The 20,468-nt window shown below is 39.2% G+C and overlaps 1 protein-coding gene across 3 annotated transcripts in view; it reads right to left on the bottom strand.

Annotated features, from left to right (window-relative positions):
* Positions 1 to 818: 818 nt before the first annotated feature.
* Positions 819 to 20,468, bottom strand: part of pak5 (p21 protein (Cdc42/Rac)-activated kinase 5) — a 51,634-nt gene continuing 31,984 nt past the window's right edge. For all 3 annotated transcript variants that reach the window (XM_060866477.1, XM_060866479.1, XM_060866478.1), the window contains 7 exons: positions 12,156 to 12,986; positions 8,557 to 9,042; positions 7,552 to 7,685; positions 4,352 to 4,478; positions 3,319 to 3,444; positions 3,003 to 3,137; positions 819 to 2,264 (listed from right to left, as the gene is read on the bottom strand). In XM_060866477.1, coding sequence (XP_060722460.1) covers positions 2,109 to 2,264; positions 3,003 to 3,137; positions 3,319 to 3,444; positions 4,352 to 4,478; positions 7,552 to 7,685; positions 8,557 to 9,042; positions 12,156 to 12,986 — 1,995 coding nt within the window. In that variant the 3' untranslated portion in view covers positions 819 to 2,108. The remainder of the gene's footprint in view (positions 2,265 to 3,002; positions 3,138 to 3,318; positions 3,445 to 4,351; positions 4,479 to 7,551; positions 7,686 to 8,556; positions 9,043 to 12,155; positions 12,987 to 20,468) is intronic.

Genomic DNA, 20,468 nt, shown 5'->3' with positions numbered 1-20,468 from the left:
AAAAAAGTAGGGCGGAATGAAAGGAGGGAGCAGTGCTGGCTAGCAGAAATGGAGTATTGATCTAACTCTTTTAGATCCTCCAGCTTGTATTAGAAATGTCATATGAAGAAAATTAAAGAAAATAGATGGATGATCACACCTGTGTTTGCCTCTAGAACTACAACACTATCGTTCATCTTAACTCCGCCTCATGTATTACAAGCTTCATTATCCACTAAAAAATCAAACCTGAATTGTAGTGTTTACTGTAAATAAACAAATCTCTTTTCATAGTTCATTCCTTTCAGTAGTTTCTTATGTTAAGTACTGTTGAGTACAAAAGAGACTAAATTGAAGATGTATCCTTTCATTTATCATGAAGAGTTTCCTGTGTTCATCCTAGAACTCCTAATCACAATATGCTCATACAAAATATCCTTACAACATGTGTAGCGCAGGATTTTACTCTTCTACTGTATACAGTGATGATTTATAATCCCACTAGAAGAGGATGGGTACTGTATTCTCTTCTACTCGAATACTGTCATCATTTACAATCATTTACAATCAGCACAAATAAAATTGTATAGAATTCACACTCTCTAATCTCCACGTTTATATTATTTTATGGCTATTTAAAGCTCATTTTAATTACGTCTCTTACATTTTTAATTGGCTCACTGTGTATAATAGGTTGACATGCTAGACCCAATTTTAAATAAACATGTCGCTTAAATTGTGCACTAAAGAACGCTGCAGATATTTCTGTTTTTCTTTTTTTATTGAAACCAGCTTTACTTTTGACACACATGCAAGATCACTGTACAAAGCGACACGACAGTTAGATATACTCATTCATATCTGACCATTCATCAGGTTTTGCCAGAAGCAGACACACTGTTCATATTTACAGATCACAGTGAGTAATGGGAATAGAAACAGGATCGCAGGCTGAGTCACAGACACCGTGTGCCACTTACAGGAAAGATCAGCACTGAAATGTAAATAAGTCAAGCATGTAAGTATTGCTAGGATTTTATGTGACTGCTTCCTGGATGAGCATAAATTCTTAAAGGTAGTAGAATTTTGTCAGTGCTTTAAAAAAAAAAAAAGAATAAGAATGATCTTAATGTGTTGTTTTTGAACTAAGAAACAGATGCGAATGTAACTGTGGTTCTTATTGCTTGTCTGATTCAGCCTGCTTGCATGATATAACCAACATCGCTCTTTATATGTATTCAAAATGAGAACAAAAAAACGCAAAAAAGGCCACACTACTGAAAAATAAAGCTTCAGTTCAAAAATAAATAATACTTTAAAACAGCATACAAAATTCTGGCAACACCTCTCTCCACACTCACTGCAATTTCTGTCTATAAATGTAGGATAAATAAATATATTCAGGTTTCTTTGACAGCTAAGGATGTGTTTAGTGAGGATATCTTAGTCAAAAATGGATTATAAACAGTAGGAAAGATCTTTTGCAGAAACTCTTTAATTCTATTCAATACTGCCCATATCACAATGGTTACATCACCACAAAATACTGAAGATTATCAAAACTGTACAGAGAAATCTTACAAGTCCTCTAAAATACATTTTCATTGTTAGTGTGAAGAGATGTGAAAAAGGAGATGCTCTTCCCTCAGTAGTGTAACAGTCCTATTTGTTTTCTACTAATCTGCCGTATAGCCCCTCTTATCTCCTGAAAAACCATCATTAGTTAATTTTGCATTCAGGGCCAGAGCCCGTGGATCGGCTGTCGCTCATCAGTTGCGCAGCTTTACTGAGCTTTATCAGGATTACTGAGGCTTCCCACTGCCTGAACTCAAGACTGCAGCTACTACAGTACAATTCTCACCAGGGAGTCAGAACACACGGCACACACATAACTCCCACAGCCTGGTCACTAGCTGTCTAATAAAGATCCAGACACCAGCGGTGAAACCAGCGGCACTACTAATGGCCATGGAATTCACTGCAGTGTGGTGTTTCGTTTATTTATTTTGTATTAATAGATAGCTTTATCATTTGTGTTATCTAAACTACGTATGGTTACAAGTGTCAGTGTGGGTTTTTTCCACAGGTTACATATGACTGGGTAAGTAGTAGTGTACTGCATGTATTGGTCAGCGATGGCGATAGTGCCTCATAAGAGGAACGATGCACGAGGGAGGGCCTGAGAGCTTGAGGAAGGGGTGCTGTAAGAGCTCCTGTGCTGTGGCCCGCTGTGAAGGTTCCCTCACCAGCATCAGGTCCAAAAATGCTCTAAGCACCGATGACACCTGAGGAACAGGGACAGACATCATAATCTTCTTATATGTGTTATATTTGTAAATTTCATACCTGTTGCCTTAAGGTCTTTATTAAAAAGCTGCACATACAATACATTTAAATCAAATATGCATAAAAATATGATTATGTTCTGGCTATGTCTAAGATTGACATTGTAAAATAAAGGTGTTATGAAATGAGAAACACCAACACTATTTCCTGTCACATTTTCCAAAATCATTTACTTACACACGGGTGCATATTAAAAAAAATCCCCAAACATAGAAATGACACACTGTTTTTTAAAATACACCACAACATGCCATTTTATACCACTAAAATAATCTAGTGGTATAAAAAATAATTTACTAATGTTTTTCTAAATGTCCAAGAAAATATATCTAAATCCTTGACGCTCATTCAAAATAGCAGGATATATTATATAGGAATATATTCAAACATGCATGTCTTTGGACCGGGGGAGGAAACCGGAGTACCCGGAGGAAACCCCCGAGGCACAGGGAGAACATGCAAACTCCACACACAAGGCGGAGGCAGGAATCGAACCCCCAACCCTGGAGGTGTGAGGCGAACGTGCTAACCACTAAGCCACCGTGCCCCCTTATATTCATTTTCAAAAAAATAAAAACCACATAATTCTCTCCAACTTTTAGACTGTATATACTGGGAAAGCACCTTTAGTGTTTTCCTTATTATGATATCCGGTATTAAGGGTGCCATGTGCTCACCTTGTGTGTTTCCTTTAGCCGAGGGGGAAGGTTGTCTCGGATTCTCCTCATGGCCTGCAGCGGAGGTTCATTGAAATATGGTGGTTCCCCGTCCACCATCTCAATCACCATGATCCCTAGAGACCAAATATCAACCTAGAACACCAAAGCAAATATTAGTTTGTGAACCTTTTTTTTCCCGTTTGTTCTGGACATGTACTCTCATTATGAACCAGTCTATTATACACAGCTATTGTAGCTTTGTACATTAATGGGAAGTAGAAATGTAGCACAGAATTTTAAGAAACAGACTGTAAAATTTTTCATTATTAATTACCTCAGTGCCATATGGCAGCCTGGAGATGACCTCGGGTGCCATCCAGTACGGTGTTCCAACCAAGGACTTTCGCTTTGGCACATCTTTTGAGACTTGAGCACAAAAGCCAAAGTCAGAGAGCTTTATCTATAAAGTGGTAAGGAGAGAAACCGGCTTTAACTGACGCTAATAACTGATAACTGAATTTTAAATAATAAAATTTGTGTTAGGAATATAACTGAATGCAAACACATACAAATAGCATTTGTTTTTTTTGTTTGTTTGTTTTTTTGTTGTTTTTTTCCCCAGAAAGCTACAAAGGCTCATAGGGCATCATGGGACAAAAAAGCAGCACCAAAAATTCACAAGAGTGGAAGAATTCTGCACATTAACACTCATTAATTTGCATCCTTTCACCTAATTAGGAGCTACAGTAGGTGACAAGATTTAATTACTCAGTTACATAAGTTGGTAATTAGTCTTGATTACTTTCCCTGTCTCAAAAAGCAGGGTGTAAGTTTAGAGTGTATATTTACTTGTTTGACAATGAGTCTCCCTTAAAATATGTAATACTACACTCTTGTAGGGGTTGTATAAGAGGTCTTATAGGGTTCTATATGTCCATGATCTATAAGCCCTCTTGGGGAAACCTTAAGGTTCTGTGTAGGTCCCTACAACAAAAGCATGCTGTTCCAAAGGGTGCCGTTGCCCTAATGCCATCATCTTCCCACATAACCCACAGTTAGTGTAGGGATGGTTAGTTAGTTAGATAGATAGATAGATAGATAGATAGATAGATAGATAGATAGATAGATAGATAGATGGATAGATGGATAGATAGATTCTTGAATTGATTATTTAAGCCTTCAATTAACTGATTGATTATTTCTATACATTTTTTGTTTCATTATAAAACTAATAATAATAATAGTAATAATAATAATAAACAACAGTTTTATTAGTAGCAGTAGTAGTATTTGTATTATTATCAGCAGTATGAAACTGAAGATCACAGTGCTCACTATGAGAGGTGCTGCTGAAAACATGAACTCACCCTGCCATCACTAGTGAGGAGGATGGAGTCACTCTTTATGTCTCTGTGGATGACACCTTGCGTGTGGAGATATGAGAGGGCTTTCAACACTGACAGACACACTGTGGCAATCTGCTCCTCATTCATCCTGTCAGGAAAATACAGTAAACACCATGAGATTCCATTTAATACACATTTTTACAGCAGCCAAAAAAAAAAACCAAGCCGATAAGAGTCGGAATGACAGTGTATGAAATTCAGTATATATATATATATATATATATTATATATATATATATATATATATATATATATATATATATATATATATATATATATATATATGCAAATACATAATAAAAATGCTCATGAATATTATAGTGTCAATAACTACACATTATGACAACTGACAAGTACGGAAAATATAATATAGAATTTTTTTACAGAAATACATTTGATATGGGTGGTAATGATATGATGTAAATGTTCAGGTGGCTGATAGCTACTGCTAAAACTGTACTGCTAAACTCCTTTGGTGTTCTGTATTAAATCCTAAAAGTTTATTGTTGTTGTGTGTTGTTGAAAATGCAGTTAAAACATAGTTAAATCATAACCACAAATCACTGCAGATTGGCTTGCTAACTAGCATCAAGCTCACTAGAATAGCATTCCGCTAAGCATACCTAGCATCCAGCTTACTCACTGGTGAAATGTCTGATGAATAATAAAGGCCATTACCATTTTTTAAACATCAAATATCCAGCATCAGAAATAAAAACGAGTTAATAATCTTGATATTATTTCCATTTAAAACCCAGGCATTAGAAAGCTTCATGAACGGTTCACAAACAGAAGCTTTTGCTAAGAATTTGAATGCTACAGAGAATTTAAATCTTAGAGCCACTTTGAAATCTGTCATTCAACATAAAACACAATGTCTGAAAAAATATTGTGCACAAAAGCCTTTTATACAAAATACCTGCTTATTAAACCTACAACAATGAAAAAAACCTACTTTGTAATTTTAATACACGTATCAGAAATACTGCCCAGTCCTGAACACACAAACACGCACATACACACACACACACACACACACACCCCTGCAGAAAGCAGTGTGATTTCAAACCTTATCATTAACAGCACATGTACAGTAATGCAAAGACAATAGCAGTGCTGTTGAGGCAGCAGTTGTTCAGAGGCAGCACGTCTGATTGAGCAGCACATCGGCTGTAAGAGCACGAACATGAGGGCCAGCTGTCGGGGCGGCTCCCTTGTTCCCTTCTTCTCCCTGCCTGCAGCCTTCACAATGCACTCAAGGGGAACCCTTTGTTGTACCATTTGTTTATTGACGCCCCCACACTTTGAAAAAACCTGCTCCCCCTTACAGACAAGAGGTTTAATGATCTACACACGCAGTGTATATGCCCATAATTACATTTCTTGCACGGACGATGGTCATGCAGATGTATCTGTAGGCAAACCTCTTGTCAAGAACAAACCATAATCATTACTTTGTAAATGTGCAAAAGAAACAAAAGATTAAAAAAAAAAACTCCAATTCTCCGTTCTCTGGCTCAGACACACATACAAATGCATTACAATCTATCGCCCACCTGTGTAAAATCTACTGCTGTCACGAGTTTCATTTCAGCCTGGGTTTAATTGGTATCTGGGTGCTGTTTGAACATCCTACACAGTCACGCCGTTTGGCAATGTGCACTCTGTCTTGGCAGCTCCAGTAAATTGAGTAGAAAACAGCTGGAAAGAGCAACACACCTCCAGACATGAGGAAAAACTCAGCACGCTTCCCTGTTGTCATAGCCATCACATGTAAAATGTGCTTCCATTTCCATTTAAATGCCACTTTTTCCTATAAACCCATAATGTAATGTAATAGCACTGTGAACCCTGAATGCAACCAGCATAAGTGTAAAAAGCTCACTTCTTTTCTTAAAAAGCACAGAACTAAGCCTGTATGCCATGGAACTGCCAATGTAAAGAGCTTGATGTGTTCCACGCTGCTCATTGTAATAATGATTTAATCCCTGTCTATTGTTCACCTACTCTGAATGCTCGTATCTCTTTCTCTGTAGTCGCTTTGTTAACACAGCCTCTATCACTCAGAGTGTGTAGGAGTACATATTAACATTACACTCGCAGCAACAACAGGCTTTTTTCTACACAGCTTTCCATTACCAAGTCAAACAGAACATGATACATCGAAAACAAAGAGAATTTAAAGTGAAAGCAGCTGAGCTCACACCTCCTCTATGACTAATGAAGAGTCTGCTAGTGATCTCAGGACTTCACACAGACGAGGCTGCCCACCCTTCTGAAAGCATGCAATTAGATCCAACACCGTGCCACATGAGGCTGATGTACACTGCCAATGACTGTAATTATAAATACACTCTAAGTGGGCGTAAACACACAAGCTGTTTAAAACCCAAACTCAGCAAAAGCAGATTTTGGAGATATTCAGCTTACATGTGAAAATGAACACATTACATTCACAAACTAAGTGCTATACTTGTGTGTCTCCATGACTTGGGGTAATTTAACAAAGCCAAGCCACCTTCTGGCATGTTTTGGGAAGGTAGGAAGAAAGTGGAGAACATGTGTGGAGGAACCCAACATGGACATGGGGAGAACCTGCACACAGGCAGGAACCAGAGGTTAGGATTGATCCTTGGAGCTGTGAGACATTAACACTTCCTGATACTCCACTCTGTCACCCAGCTTCATTTAAGCAAAAATACAATGAAACTATTGTTATACCTTTATCATTTAAATAACAATCTGCTGTCAATTAAGCATGTGAACGCAATCAAGTGGGACAAGATCTTGTATGATTCCTCACGTGTAAACAAAAGCCAATACATTTCCTTGTGAGATGGTTGATGATAAAGTGTAAGTACATGAAATGTCAGGAAATTGAAGCAACTGAGAAACAAACGTTTGGTTTGGTCAAACGTTGGTCAAACGTGCTGAACATGAAATTATTTGACAGATAAATTACGCAGCCTGGCATAAATAATTTGAGTCAATCAGCAGCAGGCTCTTAGAATACAGTGTGTACAGAAGAAATAACTTGTGTAAACAACTCGAAGTACTTGAATTGAAATACATTGATTTTAATGATGGTACTTTCCTAGCAAGTGTGAACACGTGCTTGTCCACTTTTGTTAGACCACGGCTTAACCATCATGCACCTTTACCTTGTGTGTGTGACAATATCTGTTAAAGCCCCTCCTTCCAGGAACTCCATCACCACCCAGAGCTCATCTCCAACCAGATAGCTGTTATACATGTCCACCACGTTTTCATGATGGTAGTCCCTCATAATCACCACCTAAAGCAAACAGACAAGTTAGAAAATTCAAGAAAAAGAAGCTCAACCAGAAAGTACTGTTCAAAACAAGACGTGGCTTTGTCTACACAGTTCAATAATACACATTCTACAAAGAAGTGATTGAAGTATTGGTATTAACAGGACGGTTTCAAAATATATTGCTGTAGGACTGATTATTGCTTCTATCTGATATAACTATAGCGATGAAAGTAAAGATCTCTCTCTGTTGTGCTCTCTGAAACACAGGGTTTTCACTACAATCATATTTATTCAATAATAACAGTGGAGTAATTAAGATTAGCAAAAAACTTTAAGAACATCGGAAACATGTTCTCAAATGAAACCACCAGATCTTAGTGCCACTTCCTAGGAAGCGTGTAAGTGGGGACAAATGAAGCATTTCTGAATTTTCACTAGAGGCTCATAAAATAGAAAAGGAACACAAGCACATATACTTTGTAAAGCGTTTTTATAATGGTTTAATCATTTTCATTCTGATTAAGAAGGAGTATATACTGTAGTAGAAGAGGAAAACTTGAGAGACCATTCACTAAGATTACAAAGATATACAGTTTATGCATTTAATAAATATTTTCACTTATATTCCCTTAATGCGGAATCTTTTTATCTAATTCTTGGTGTATAGAGAGGCAGAAATTTTAGCCCCAGATGAATGTTTTTGCAGTTGTTTGGGCTTGCTCTTGTTTTCTAACTTTCATTATTAGTTAGCTAAAGTCTGCCTTGTATAAAATATTAACTGTTTTGTTTACTAGCATAGCCATCAGCTTAATGCCAAACAGGTCCAGATTCCCAGATGAACCAATAATCAATGAATCAATAATAACAGCCATTTTTGTTCACTCTCCCTCACCTCATTAAAGAGCAGCTCACGCCGCTGTTGTTTTCTCAGGTCCATCTTTTTGACAGCCACCTGCTTACCGCTGTGCTTCTCTGTAGCTATGCACACAATGCCTGTGGAGCCCTCGCCAATCTTCAGGAAGTTGTCCAGATATTCACGTGGGTCGCCTGGGTTCACTACAAGCTGCAGTGCAGCACGGAACTGCTCATGAGAGACACGTGAGGGTGGTGGAGGCTCACAGGAGGAGCCCCAGTATCCAGGGGGGATGTAGGGTGAGGAGGGCTGGGAGTGGGCACCCTGAGGGGTGTATGGAGGACTAGGCTGAGATGGAGGGTGGTGGTATGGTGATGGCTTGTAGTGGAAAGGAGGTGGGTACTGAAAGCTCGGTGGATAGCCCATCTTGGCATGGCTCTGAGGTAGTTTGAAGGGGCCACGTGGATACGTCTCAGCTCCTGGCACCTGCGGGCTCCCGTCCCGTGACATTCTGTCATATTCACCCTGTTCATGAGAGCACAGACAAAATTTTTAATACTACAACAAAGAAAACAACCATATTTAGGCAATATGACAGACCTAATGCTTTGTTGATATTTAGCACATAACTGAAAATTAAGTACTTACATAATCATTAAAAGTTATAATTTTAATATTGCAAAGACAAATGCAACAATAATGCAATGCAATACATCACGAAACAGTAAGTTGGTTTGAAGACCAGAGAAAGCAAAAACAACTTTAATACAGTGTTACTGTTCTGTCCTCTACCTACAGTATATGCAGTTAGATTTTAAATAATCGGCGTGTTAATAAAAATCTTGAATAAAAAAATGTCCTGAGACTTTCTGATGAAATTTTAATATAATATATATCAATATAATCAGAATCATAAATTGTTCCCAGAACCTTGTGTGAAACTACTTCAGATTTTATGCAGGAGCACAGTGATTATATCATTTATCACACACGCACGAGTCTCAGCAGGGTCAGGATGGGCGAGAAATTAAATTACATTAAATGTGTTAAGCCTGTTCCTCAAAAGATATTCAGTCGACATGACGGGGAGACTCCTTTAAGATGCCTGACGAGAATCCTGTTACGATGTGTAATTATGGCCATTTAGCCAATCACATTCTGCTGATGGAGGAATCGCACTCATGGGATGGAGGAGCCCCGAGACCCCCTCATGCTGCAATCATTCCCTGACTGGCTGTCAGCCGGGGCTCTCCTCACCCATGTTCGTTAAACGCACATTAATCTGAATTTGGCAGTATAATCAACAGCCCAACTGGACTGTGAAATTGAATTCTGTAGTGGAACATCGCGCGGGCCGTTTTTATGCAAAGCCTGCAGAAAACGACTGTGCCACAACGTCAGTCTGTCACATTGAGCCCCCCAGTGTGTGCATTTGTGTGCATGTGTGTGTGCGTATGAGTGCATTTCCCCAAGCACTCTACACTTAAACAGTGGTCCACAACAGCAGGAAAAAACTGCATTGCCTGAAATTTCTATGCTGAGTGAGAAGAACAAAGTAGCTTTTTCCTTAGCATCTGATTAAATCAGAAAAAGGCTCTGTTACAAACAATGAAATGCAGTGTGGTGAATCCTTTTAATACTAATAACAAATCCTTTATAGCACTTATAGTTCATTCATCATAAATAACTACTTTATCTGGTCAGGGTTATGATGGATCTAAAGCATTTGACTGAAACACTATGCATAAGACAGTAATACACGCTGAATGTATATACACCAGTGGATATGTGAGGTAGCAACACTACCTGCTGGACCACCGTACCACCTCACAGTGCCATGGTCATTTACAACAAAGTTGGCACAGTTCAAAGTCAAAGTATTGGTCTGTTATCTAGATTCAAAAACATATATAAATATCTAAATATTCTTAATCTCTTAGTGTATTTTGAAACATTATTCTGGAGTCTAGAACCACAATAGATAAATCTCTACCACAAACTGTATTTCAGCCTCTGCAGAGGAAACTGGGTGGCCTGTAATGTTTTAGGAGCTCAGCAAGATGAGGTCAAAAATATGCAGCTTATTCTTCTGTAAGAGACAAAGCAATTACAGAGATTCACTAAAGCAAGCACAGTTATATGTGTATAAAGCCTACCGAGCTTTGTGTAGCCTTTCCTCCAGTGTCCTAGATGAATTGCTGTTATCTGTAAAGCTACCTGTGTTCCATTAATTGATTTCTGCACCACTCTCCTAAAAGTAATTGTGTGTCTATGGCAAGTAGATTAAGTGGTGACATGAAATCCATCACCAGGCCAGCATGATAAAGTACATGGGCATCATGGACATGATTTGGCTATCTACAGTGTTTGGGTACAAGTGAGAATGAAAGCCTCATGTTTAGTGTTTCATGTAATTAGAATCATACTTAACAAATACCAATAGATTCAATACTGGATTTTTTCATCACAAAATACTGTGAAAATGTCAACACTGGGTGGAGAAGAAGAAACTTGAAACTTCCAAAAACGCCACACTCCTGTGACACACAGTATTAATACCATGGTGTTTAAACATTAAAGTCAGAAGAGAATAAACACTTGTTTGATATTTTTCCACAGAAGCTTTATGGACTTTCCTGATGCTCTACTTCGATGCGGAACATTCTGCACTTTCTACTGCTGTGATTGGTCCATTAAATATAACAAAGTTTAAACTTTCCCCTAAATTCAACCTAATTTCAGATCAGTTCTCACATAAATAGTACAGATGTGTAACTTCTACAAACTGCTGCAGCAAAAATAAACTGCTGTTCTCATGCCAGGATATACTGCCCCTTATTTTCAATATGATGGATTCACTTCCGAGTCCTCTTAAGGGTTCCTCCTGAATTTTCAGGTAGTTTTTCTGTTCGACTATCACCCAGCCCCATTCAAAACCCTATCCCTTACTCTTTAAGAATCTAAATCTACATCCAGCCTTCTTTACAGATGCTTTGTAAAAAAAAAAAAAAAAAAACGTGCAATGAGTTACTTCAAGTAATATTTAATACCACATGGATTTCCACAAGATTCGGTATTATCATTTGTAACAATTATCCATTGTTATTAGTTTATATCCAGCTATTTTCATGTGTCCTCCACAAACATAATGATTTTTTTTATCAGTGCTTATGATGTATAATTAAACTTAGTAGCTTATAAGCCTCAAAAACACACCTACTGTATGCACAATAAAAGACAGTAACCTACAAGCTTAAATGAATAGAATCGTGATTCTTTTCATTTCTATGAAAACTGAAATGTAAACGTTGGCCACTTTGTCCGTCTGCCAAGAGTTTGCTGATGTAATCTGATTGTAATTCTATAAAACCATAGGCTACAGTTAATACCAAGCCTGTAATCTTTAACTTATTAATTTACATTTGAGTCCCATTTAAGTAACATCTATGGAAATAACACATGCTAATTCCACATGAAGCTAAGCCCTTTTGTCTTGTTAAATAAGCCTCAGTTCGTCCTGTGTCTTTAATTATTATTTATACTTATCTTGATCAAGATGATTGAATTTGAATGGCAAAACCTGTACTTGTACAATCTGAGATATATAAGGATGACATAGAGATGACTGAACGGATTACCTTGCCAATGATCTGGGAGGCAGAAGTGTTTTCAGAAAGACGAGGGTAGGTGTAAGAGCTGTATGGCCCATGTGGTGCAGCCTTGAAGGTAGTGATGCCGTAGGGCAGACTGGGCTCCTGTAAGCCAGAGCCTGATCTGGAGCGCTGCCGTATGGCTGGCTGGGGGCTTGTCTGACAAATGTATGATGACTTTGGCCTCTTTTCGTAGTCATCCCTTAATGCTGCAGGATAGATTCCTCCACCCCAGTCACCATCCGGGTAATTGATCTGCTCGCTGTGTAAGGAGGCCCGTGATGGCGTTCCCAATGGCTGCTCACGGTAATCCTGACTGGATCCTCCCAGAGAGGCCCTGTAATAGTTCCTAGTGACACCTGCCGCCATCTCATCTGTGGACAGACGCACCTTGCTCTCTAAGTAGGCGTGGTAATCTGGTGGCATCTTGGCATACTCTGAGGACTTCTGTGGCATGGCATCTGGGTAGAAATGGCTGCGAATGGTGTGGCCATTCTGTTTGAAGGAGAAGCGGTAATGGCGCCCCACCGCCCACTCTCCATCGTATGCACCTTTGTCCCGCTCCAGTGGGAAGTCTCTGCTACTGTCCAGATCACAGGAGTATCGGGCAAAGTAGTGACTAAAGCCGTTCTCCTCTGGTCCGCTGCTGCTGGCGTTTGCCGAAGCTATGGACAACTGCTTGACTGAACTGGCCTGGTGGGCTCCTGGTGGGCTCTCTTTGCGCAGAGAATTGGAGCGTGTCACTGATATGTTGTCAAACTCTTCAAGTAATCCATTGATGGACGCATCCTTGGGTGGTTTGCTGCCCCGAACAATGGTCTAAAGAAAGAAAGTTACAAAGAGTAAGTGACCTGCTTGATTAAGCCCTGGGCTTAGATGATGCAATGACCACTACCAGAAGAACATATGCTTCTGTTTTGAAACAGTGAAAAATATTTCACCAAACAAGCAATACAAGGTGCTTGTTGCAATTTGACCCAGAAAATGATTACCATAAATATCAGTGGGAGTCTGACAAGAACACGCTATAGTAATCTTGAAATTTGGCACACTGTGGCTTTGAGCAGAACAGCTTTCATCCTAAACAAACAGAGCCTCGGCACATCCCATTCCACCCCTACCTAAGAGCATTTCACAGCTATGCTATGACTCATACTAAGCTCTTTTACTCACAAGTGTAGTAAAATAAAGAGGTGGAATATTTATTATTTTACCCTCTCTCGAGCCAAATGTGCTCCTCAAATGCTAAAGACACAGGACAGATATAAGAGATTTTATGTGTGTGTGTGTGTCCCTTTGTAAAATGTGAAAATGTGTAACAACACTGCAAGCTTGAGATCACATAATGATGTTAGCACATGAGTCAACAAAGATGTTGTGGAAACCAATCAGCTCTATGCTGCACCCTTCCTCTGTTTAAGTGATATTATTTAGACACTTTTTTTTTAAATAGTACTAACCAGCTGTCCATGAACCTGTCATCAGGTCCAGATGTGCATTTCTCACCTTTATAACGACAGCATTATGTACTTTTGATATTAAAAATGTCTTGAAAATACATTTTTCATTTAGGTATAACATACTGCAAAAAGCAACAAAGCTCTTCTGTGCTGCAAGCCGCAGGGCTTTAAGAACACTGGTGTCAGTCGTTGGTCAAGTGGAACCGATGGTGTATCAACCCACCGAACACACATAATTTAAGTTCAGGAGGAAATGCCATTGAGACCAGCAAAGTTAAACTGCCTTCAGGAATCATATTCAACAATATCACCACGCTGACAAATAGTGTAAGGTGTGTTTTTAATTTACAATATAAAAGATAAAATTGTATGCAACACAACATATCTGATGCTGTTCACAGAAGTTCACAAAGCACTGTAATAACAATCCATACTTTAGAAACGTTCAGACAGCCAAATCATTGAAACAGGGGATCCATTAAATGTTTATTGACAGCTGTAACTCAACCTGCATGGCTGATATGCTTCAAGTGTTAAGTTTAAGGCAGGAGTTTATAAATCTCCAGGACAGGCCAGTCACATCACAGCAGTGTCATTAAACCAAGTCCTATCCATCTCTATAATGTAGTTGTCACTAAAAGATGGGGTCACACACCAACCTGAGCCTAAGGCTTCTGATCAACACACAGCTCACATTATAAGAACGCTGTCAGTGGACTACTGCAACAAAGCACAACAGAATGTCTCGAACAGACCAGACCTATCAGCTTATCAGCATATCTATCTAATCTGCCTGCATCCATCACTGACTTTATATGAATTTCTATACTAATAACATCGATAGGAGGATTTGTTCTTGCAAGTATGTCACACTTAGAAATTTACTATTAAATGTGAATTTAATAGTACAGAAAAATCGCTGACTTAAATTTGTCAAAACATGTTTTGTTTGTTGTTGTTAAGTGTTCTCCCGTGCCTCGGGGGTTTCCTCCGGGTACTCCGGTTTCCTCCCCCGGTCCAAAGACATGCATGGTAGGTTGATTGGCATCTCTGGAAAAATTGTCCGTAGTGTATGATTGCATGAGTGAATGAGAGTGTGTGTGTGTGCCCTGCGATGGGTTGGCACTCCGTCCAGGGTGTATCCTGCCTTGATGCCCGATGACGCCTGAGGCTCCCCGTGACCCGAGGTAGTTCGGATAAGTGGTAGAAAATGAATGCATGAATGAATGTTTTGTTAAGCAATTTAAGAGTCTTCTTGATAGAATAATTGATAAACTATAGCCATCTTTTGTAAGGCAGCAATATACTGTGCTTTTTCCCCTCGAGAAAGCCCAGCAGGTTCTATAAAAGCCATTAAGAATTATGTCAAACAAGTATGAACATGAATTGCACATTTTCTGCTTAATTCATCTGATGCCAAGCAGGAGATGGAGTGTTTATTACTGGAGAGAAAAGAAACTAGGTCTAGAGTGAAAATCAATAAGCACGGAGAAGCACAAAAGGGGAGAAAAAAGAGGGAGAGAGAGAGGAAGGCAAAGGGAGGAGGTGAAGTGAGGTTAATTGTGTGCCAAATCAATGTCAAGCTCCAGAATCCAACTCAGTTTTGGAAAACTGCCCATTGGTTTGAATTAGGTGTCTGATAATGCCGGAGTGCCAAGTACTACTTCCACATTCTCTCTCTCTCTCTCTCTCTCTCTCTCTCACTCCTTGTTTTGTGAGAGTGGTAAATTCAGCACTGTACTCTCCTCCTCTCTGCTGGCTTCTGTGACAGGAGCCATATTTCACCTGGGCTCTGTCTCTGGCCTGTCCTGCTGTGATAAGGTGTAATAGATCCACTCACGGCCCCGACAACGCTGTCGTCTGAAGGTAAGTGAGGAAACGAAATGAGGGAACATGAGAGTAGTGAACAGGAGGAGGAGGAGTGTGGGAAAGAATGGGCTCACCAGAAGATAAGCAAGGGATTAACCTTGAATGTAATGAAGTGTGTGTGTGTGTTGGGGGGGGTAATTAATGACCCTGCCTCTAGCCGAGCTCAACACCACTACCTTTCCTCAAAACACTCGGATGAGGCTCATAGATGACGACGGTGTGTAGGTCAAAAGCGGTGCATGCTAACAATGTCATGCTATTTAAATGAGGGGATTCACACTGGGGTTCACAAAAATAATCTTCGCAGAATGCTGTTTCGAAATAAATTGCCAACTACTGATGAGGAGCCCAGTCCCAATAAACTTGTTAACTCCAGAAAAGTTAGTGAGATGATAAAAGAACAAACTAAATGTGTATAATTAAAGGCAAATGTCATATAAACATCATGTAATAGCAGTGAGACTAGGGTCACTATATTGACACCTCATACACTTATGTCATCAAATGGTACTGTGAATTACAAATTCCTAAAGAAAATTTAAATAACTAGGGGGCACGGTGGCTTAGTGGTTAGCACGTTCGCCTCACACCTCCAGGGTTGGGGGTTCGATTCCTGCCTCCGCCTTGTGTGTGTGGAGTTTGCATGTTCTCCCCGTGCCTCGGGGGTTTCCTCCGGGTACTCAGGTTTTCTCCCTCTGTCCAAAGACATGCATGGTAGGTTGATTGGCATCTCTGGAAAATTGTCCGTAGTGTGTGAGTGAATAAGAGTGTATGTGTGCCCTGCGATGGGTTGACACTCCGTCCAGGGTTTGAATGAATTTAAATAACCAGCTGTGCATCACAGGTAAATAACAGATCTTCTGTAATCTTCCAGAACATCCTATTACCATGGTATATTTGTATCATTATCTGCCTGGGACATGCAGAACACAAAAGGAGGGCAAACTACACACAGATCTAATCTCACAGATTATATACTTATAAATTTGGCTCATGTTCTCTCTCTGACACCATAAATTACAAAGGCAAGCGTCAGGAAAATTGACTTTGCTAACCTTGAAGTCGTTGTCTGTTGTACTCAATAATTAACAAATTGAGACCAGGGTTGCCAGGTCTGTGCCACGTCTTTGCCAGTCCAATGGACAAACAAAATCGTCCCGGAAATAAGCCTGACTCAAAACCTAAACACTCAGAAAGCAGGATTAAAAACATCACTCACTTCAAAAGCTCTTTCATTGAGGTTCTGAAATGCTCTTTTATTATTACTAAAACATACTAGCATACATTCACATAGAAACATATAACGCTAATATGAACGATAGGAAGAAGCATTACATCTATCACAAAACACATTTGGTATCTGCCATAAATGTAGACACCAACTGACATGGTCACTAGTGTATGCTGAGAAGTTACACTGAGGTATAGGTATAGGATTTGGCCACAATGTTGATTTTTACAATATTTACACATACACACACACACACACACACATATATATATATATATGTGTGTGTGTAAATATATATAAAAAAAAATGTGTGTGTAAATATTGCAAAAATCAACATATATATATATATATATATATATATATATATATATATATATATATATATATATATATAAAATATTAACCTCCAAACTAACCTCCAACCCGGTTAATAAAGAATTCCCAGAAAATATTTTTGACCTATATTTACTCTGACTCTGGCTACACTGAAGTATTTACTCAGAACTCTGGCGCCACCTTCTGGTGAAAAACTCTCATTGCTTGATGATTAAGAGATTTTTCCATTTCTCAGAAGAATTAGCCGAGCTAATTCTTTTAAATAAATTCCACACACTTATGAATTGGGTGAATCAAGCTTTGACATTTGCATGATGAGTTTATTAGATTTAACCTTAATGATGTGTTTAAATAACCTTTAAAGGTCAGTCACAATGGCCTTAACAAACCGCTGAAGTGTGACGTGTGAGATGGCACAAGATCTTCTGAGCAATACTTCAAAAGCTCGTCTTGGCAAGCGCTGAATTGCAGTACAAGAGGAGAAGAATTACTCATGCAGCACATATGCACTTTGGAGTTTATGGCATACAACAAATGCTATAGCTCCAGAAGCACAGTGATGTTTCTGACCCATACAGCAGTGGGAGGACTGGTTGACGCTTACACAGCAGTAATGATAACAGAACCAATGGCTTATTGTCAGGTTTTAGGGTGCAGTGTCACCAATATTGAAGATTGAAATAAGGGCACATTATTTTTTATTTTTTTAACTGTTTCAGTTAAGATTTAGTGAGCCTGATCCTACAATGTCCTCAGATTAATGTTGTTATATGACAGAAGTGGAAGTTAATGTGGTTTCCTGCTACTGAAAAGTTATTTGAATTACTCCAGCCTTTCTGTCAGTACCAGTCTGGCCATTCTCCTCTGACTGCTCTTATCAACACTGTATTTCCAAGCACAGAATGCTTGAGGGTGTTTATTCCTTCAGCATAAATGCTAGAATGTTGTGTGATAATTCAAGCTCATCACCAACACCCATGCCATGGACAAAGTCAGTAAGATGACATTTTTCTCTTTCATGATTTTAGCAACTTTCCACTGCCACAAGCTTGGCTGATTGTGTCGGTGCTCACGTCTCCTCATTCACCTTCCAGCTCCTTTGTATGCATGCAATTCACAGCATCTTACAGCCCTTACACTTAGATCAGATACCAGTTGAAGTGATAAGATGATCTTAAGGTTATCTGTATTTGAGGAAGATTCTGTAGTTCCTCCTCCTGTAGTTCCACCTCTTGCTGTACTGACACAGAGCACAGTATGCTGTCTACTTTATTTAGATAATTAATCATGAAGTACATCTAGATAGATGTCTTCTGTTCATTAGTACAGCAGCACAGTGCTGTCACACAGCATCATGTGTTATCAGATCACTAATACAAGAAAAAGTACAATAAATGAGCACAGCACAGAACCCATCTGACCAGTACTGCATGTGGTAGCCTAGTGGTTAAGGTGTTGGGCTACCAATTGGAAGGTTGTGAGTTCGATCCCAAGTCCACCAAGCTGCCACTGTTGGGCCCCTGAGAAAGGCCCTTAAGGCTCGATTGCTCAGCTGTTTTTAAAAAAAATGAGATAATGTAAGTCGCTCTGGATAAGGGCGTCTCCCAAATGCTGTAAATGTAAATGTATTGTTGTGATGCAACAAGAACAATCAGGACTTTTATGACAGTAGGTGTGTGTGTAGACGGAAAAGTGGGTGTATAATTAAGACTAAGAGTAATAAAGAGAAATTAAGAATAAGAGTAATTAAAAGTACAGCCACCTTATCACCCTCAGTTCATGTTCAGTTCAGGAATTTATTCACGCAAATGAAATCTTCTGAAAAAAGTAAAATCAGCTATCTGGATGATGCCTAAACTGGTAGAAATACAGTGAGGAAAATAAGTATTTGAACACCCTGCTATTTTGCAAGTTCTCCCACTTGGAAATCATGGAGGGGTCTGAAATTGTCATCGTAGGTGCATGTCCACTGTGAGAGACATAATCTAAAAAAAAAAATCCAGAAATCACAATATATGATTTTTTAACTATTTATTTGTATGATACAGCTGCAAATAAGTATTTGAACACCTGTCTATCAGCTAGAATTCTGACCCTCAAAGACCTGTTAGTCTGCCTTTAAAATGTCCACCTCCACTCCATTTATTATCCTAAATTAGATGCACCTGTTTGAGGTCGTTAGCTGCATAAAGACACCTGTCCACACCATACAATCAGTAAGAATCCAACTACTAACATGGCCAAGACCAAAGAGCTGTCCAAAGACACTAGAGACAAAATTGTACACCTCCACAAGGCTGGAAAGGGCTACGGGGAAATTGCCAAGCAGCTTGGTGAAAAAAGGTCCACTGTTGGAGCAATCATTAGAAAATGGAAGAAGCTAAACATGACTGTCAATCTCCCTCAGACTGGGGCTCCATGCAAGATCTCACCTCGTGGGGTCTCAATGATCCTAAGAAAGGTGAGAAATCAGCCCAGAACTACACGGGAGGAGCTGGTCAATGACCTGAAAAGAGCTGGGACCACCGTTTCTAAGGTTACTGTTGGTAATACACTAAGACGTCATGGTTTGAAATCATGCATGGCACGGAAGGTTCCCCTGCTTAAACCAGCACATGTCCAGGCCCGTCTTAAGTTTGCCCATGACCATTTGGATGATCCAGAGGAGTCATGGGAGAAAGTCATGTGGTCAGATGAGACCAAAATAGAACCTTTTGGTCATAATTCCACTAAACGTGTTTGGAGGAAGAAGGATGATGAGTACCATCCCAAGAACACCATCCCTACTGTGAAGCATGGGGGTGGTAGCATCATGCATTCATCATAGCCAAAATCCAGCATAGCCAGCATCATCATAGCCAAAATCCCTCCTGCAGTGTGTGCAAACCTGGTGAAAAACTACAGGAAACGTTTGACCTCTGTAATTGCAAACAAAGGCTACTGTACCAAATATTAACATTGATTTTCTCAGGGGTTCAAATACTTATTTGCAGCTGTATCATACAAATAAATAGTTAAAAAAAATCATACATTGTGATTTATGGATTTTTTTTTTTTTTTTAGATTATGTCTCTCACAGTGGACATGCACCTATGATGATAATTTCAGACCCCTCCATGATTTCTAAGTGGGAGAACTTGCAAAATAGCAGGGTGTTCAAGTACTTATTTTCCTCACTGTAACTCCAATTACATGCTAAGTATTGTGTTGTTAAGATAGTGTCAGCATATCATCATATCAACCACCAAGTATATCTCTTTTATTTATAGCATTGCCTTTATGTATCTTCTTTCAGTAAAACAGACAAACATATCATTTCTGGAGAGAAATGTATGACAGGCCTCATGGACAATTTGCTTTTTGTGTTCTCTGCTCTGTTAATTCAAACAGAATTAACCCACAAAC

This window comes from Tachysurus vachellii, chromosome 3 (assembly GCF_030014155.1).
Source record: "Tachysurus vachellii isolate PV-2020 chromosome 3, HZAU_Pvac_v1, whole genome shotgun sequence".
Lineage (NCBI taxonomy): Eukaryota > Metazoa > Chordata > Actinopteri > Siluriformes > Bagridae > Tachysurus > Tachysurus vachellii.
This window is presented reverse-complemented; position numbering and strand designations above follow the sequence as displayed.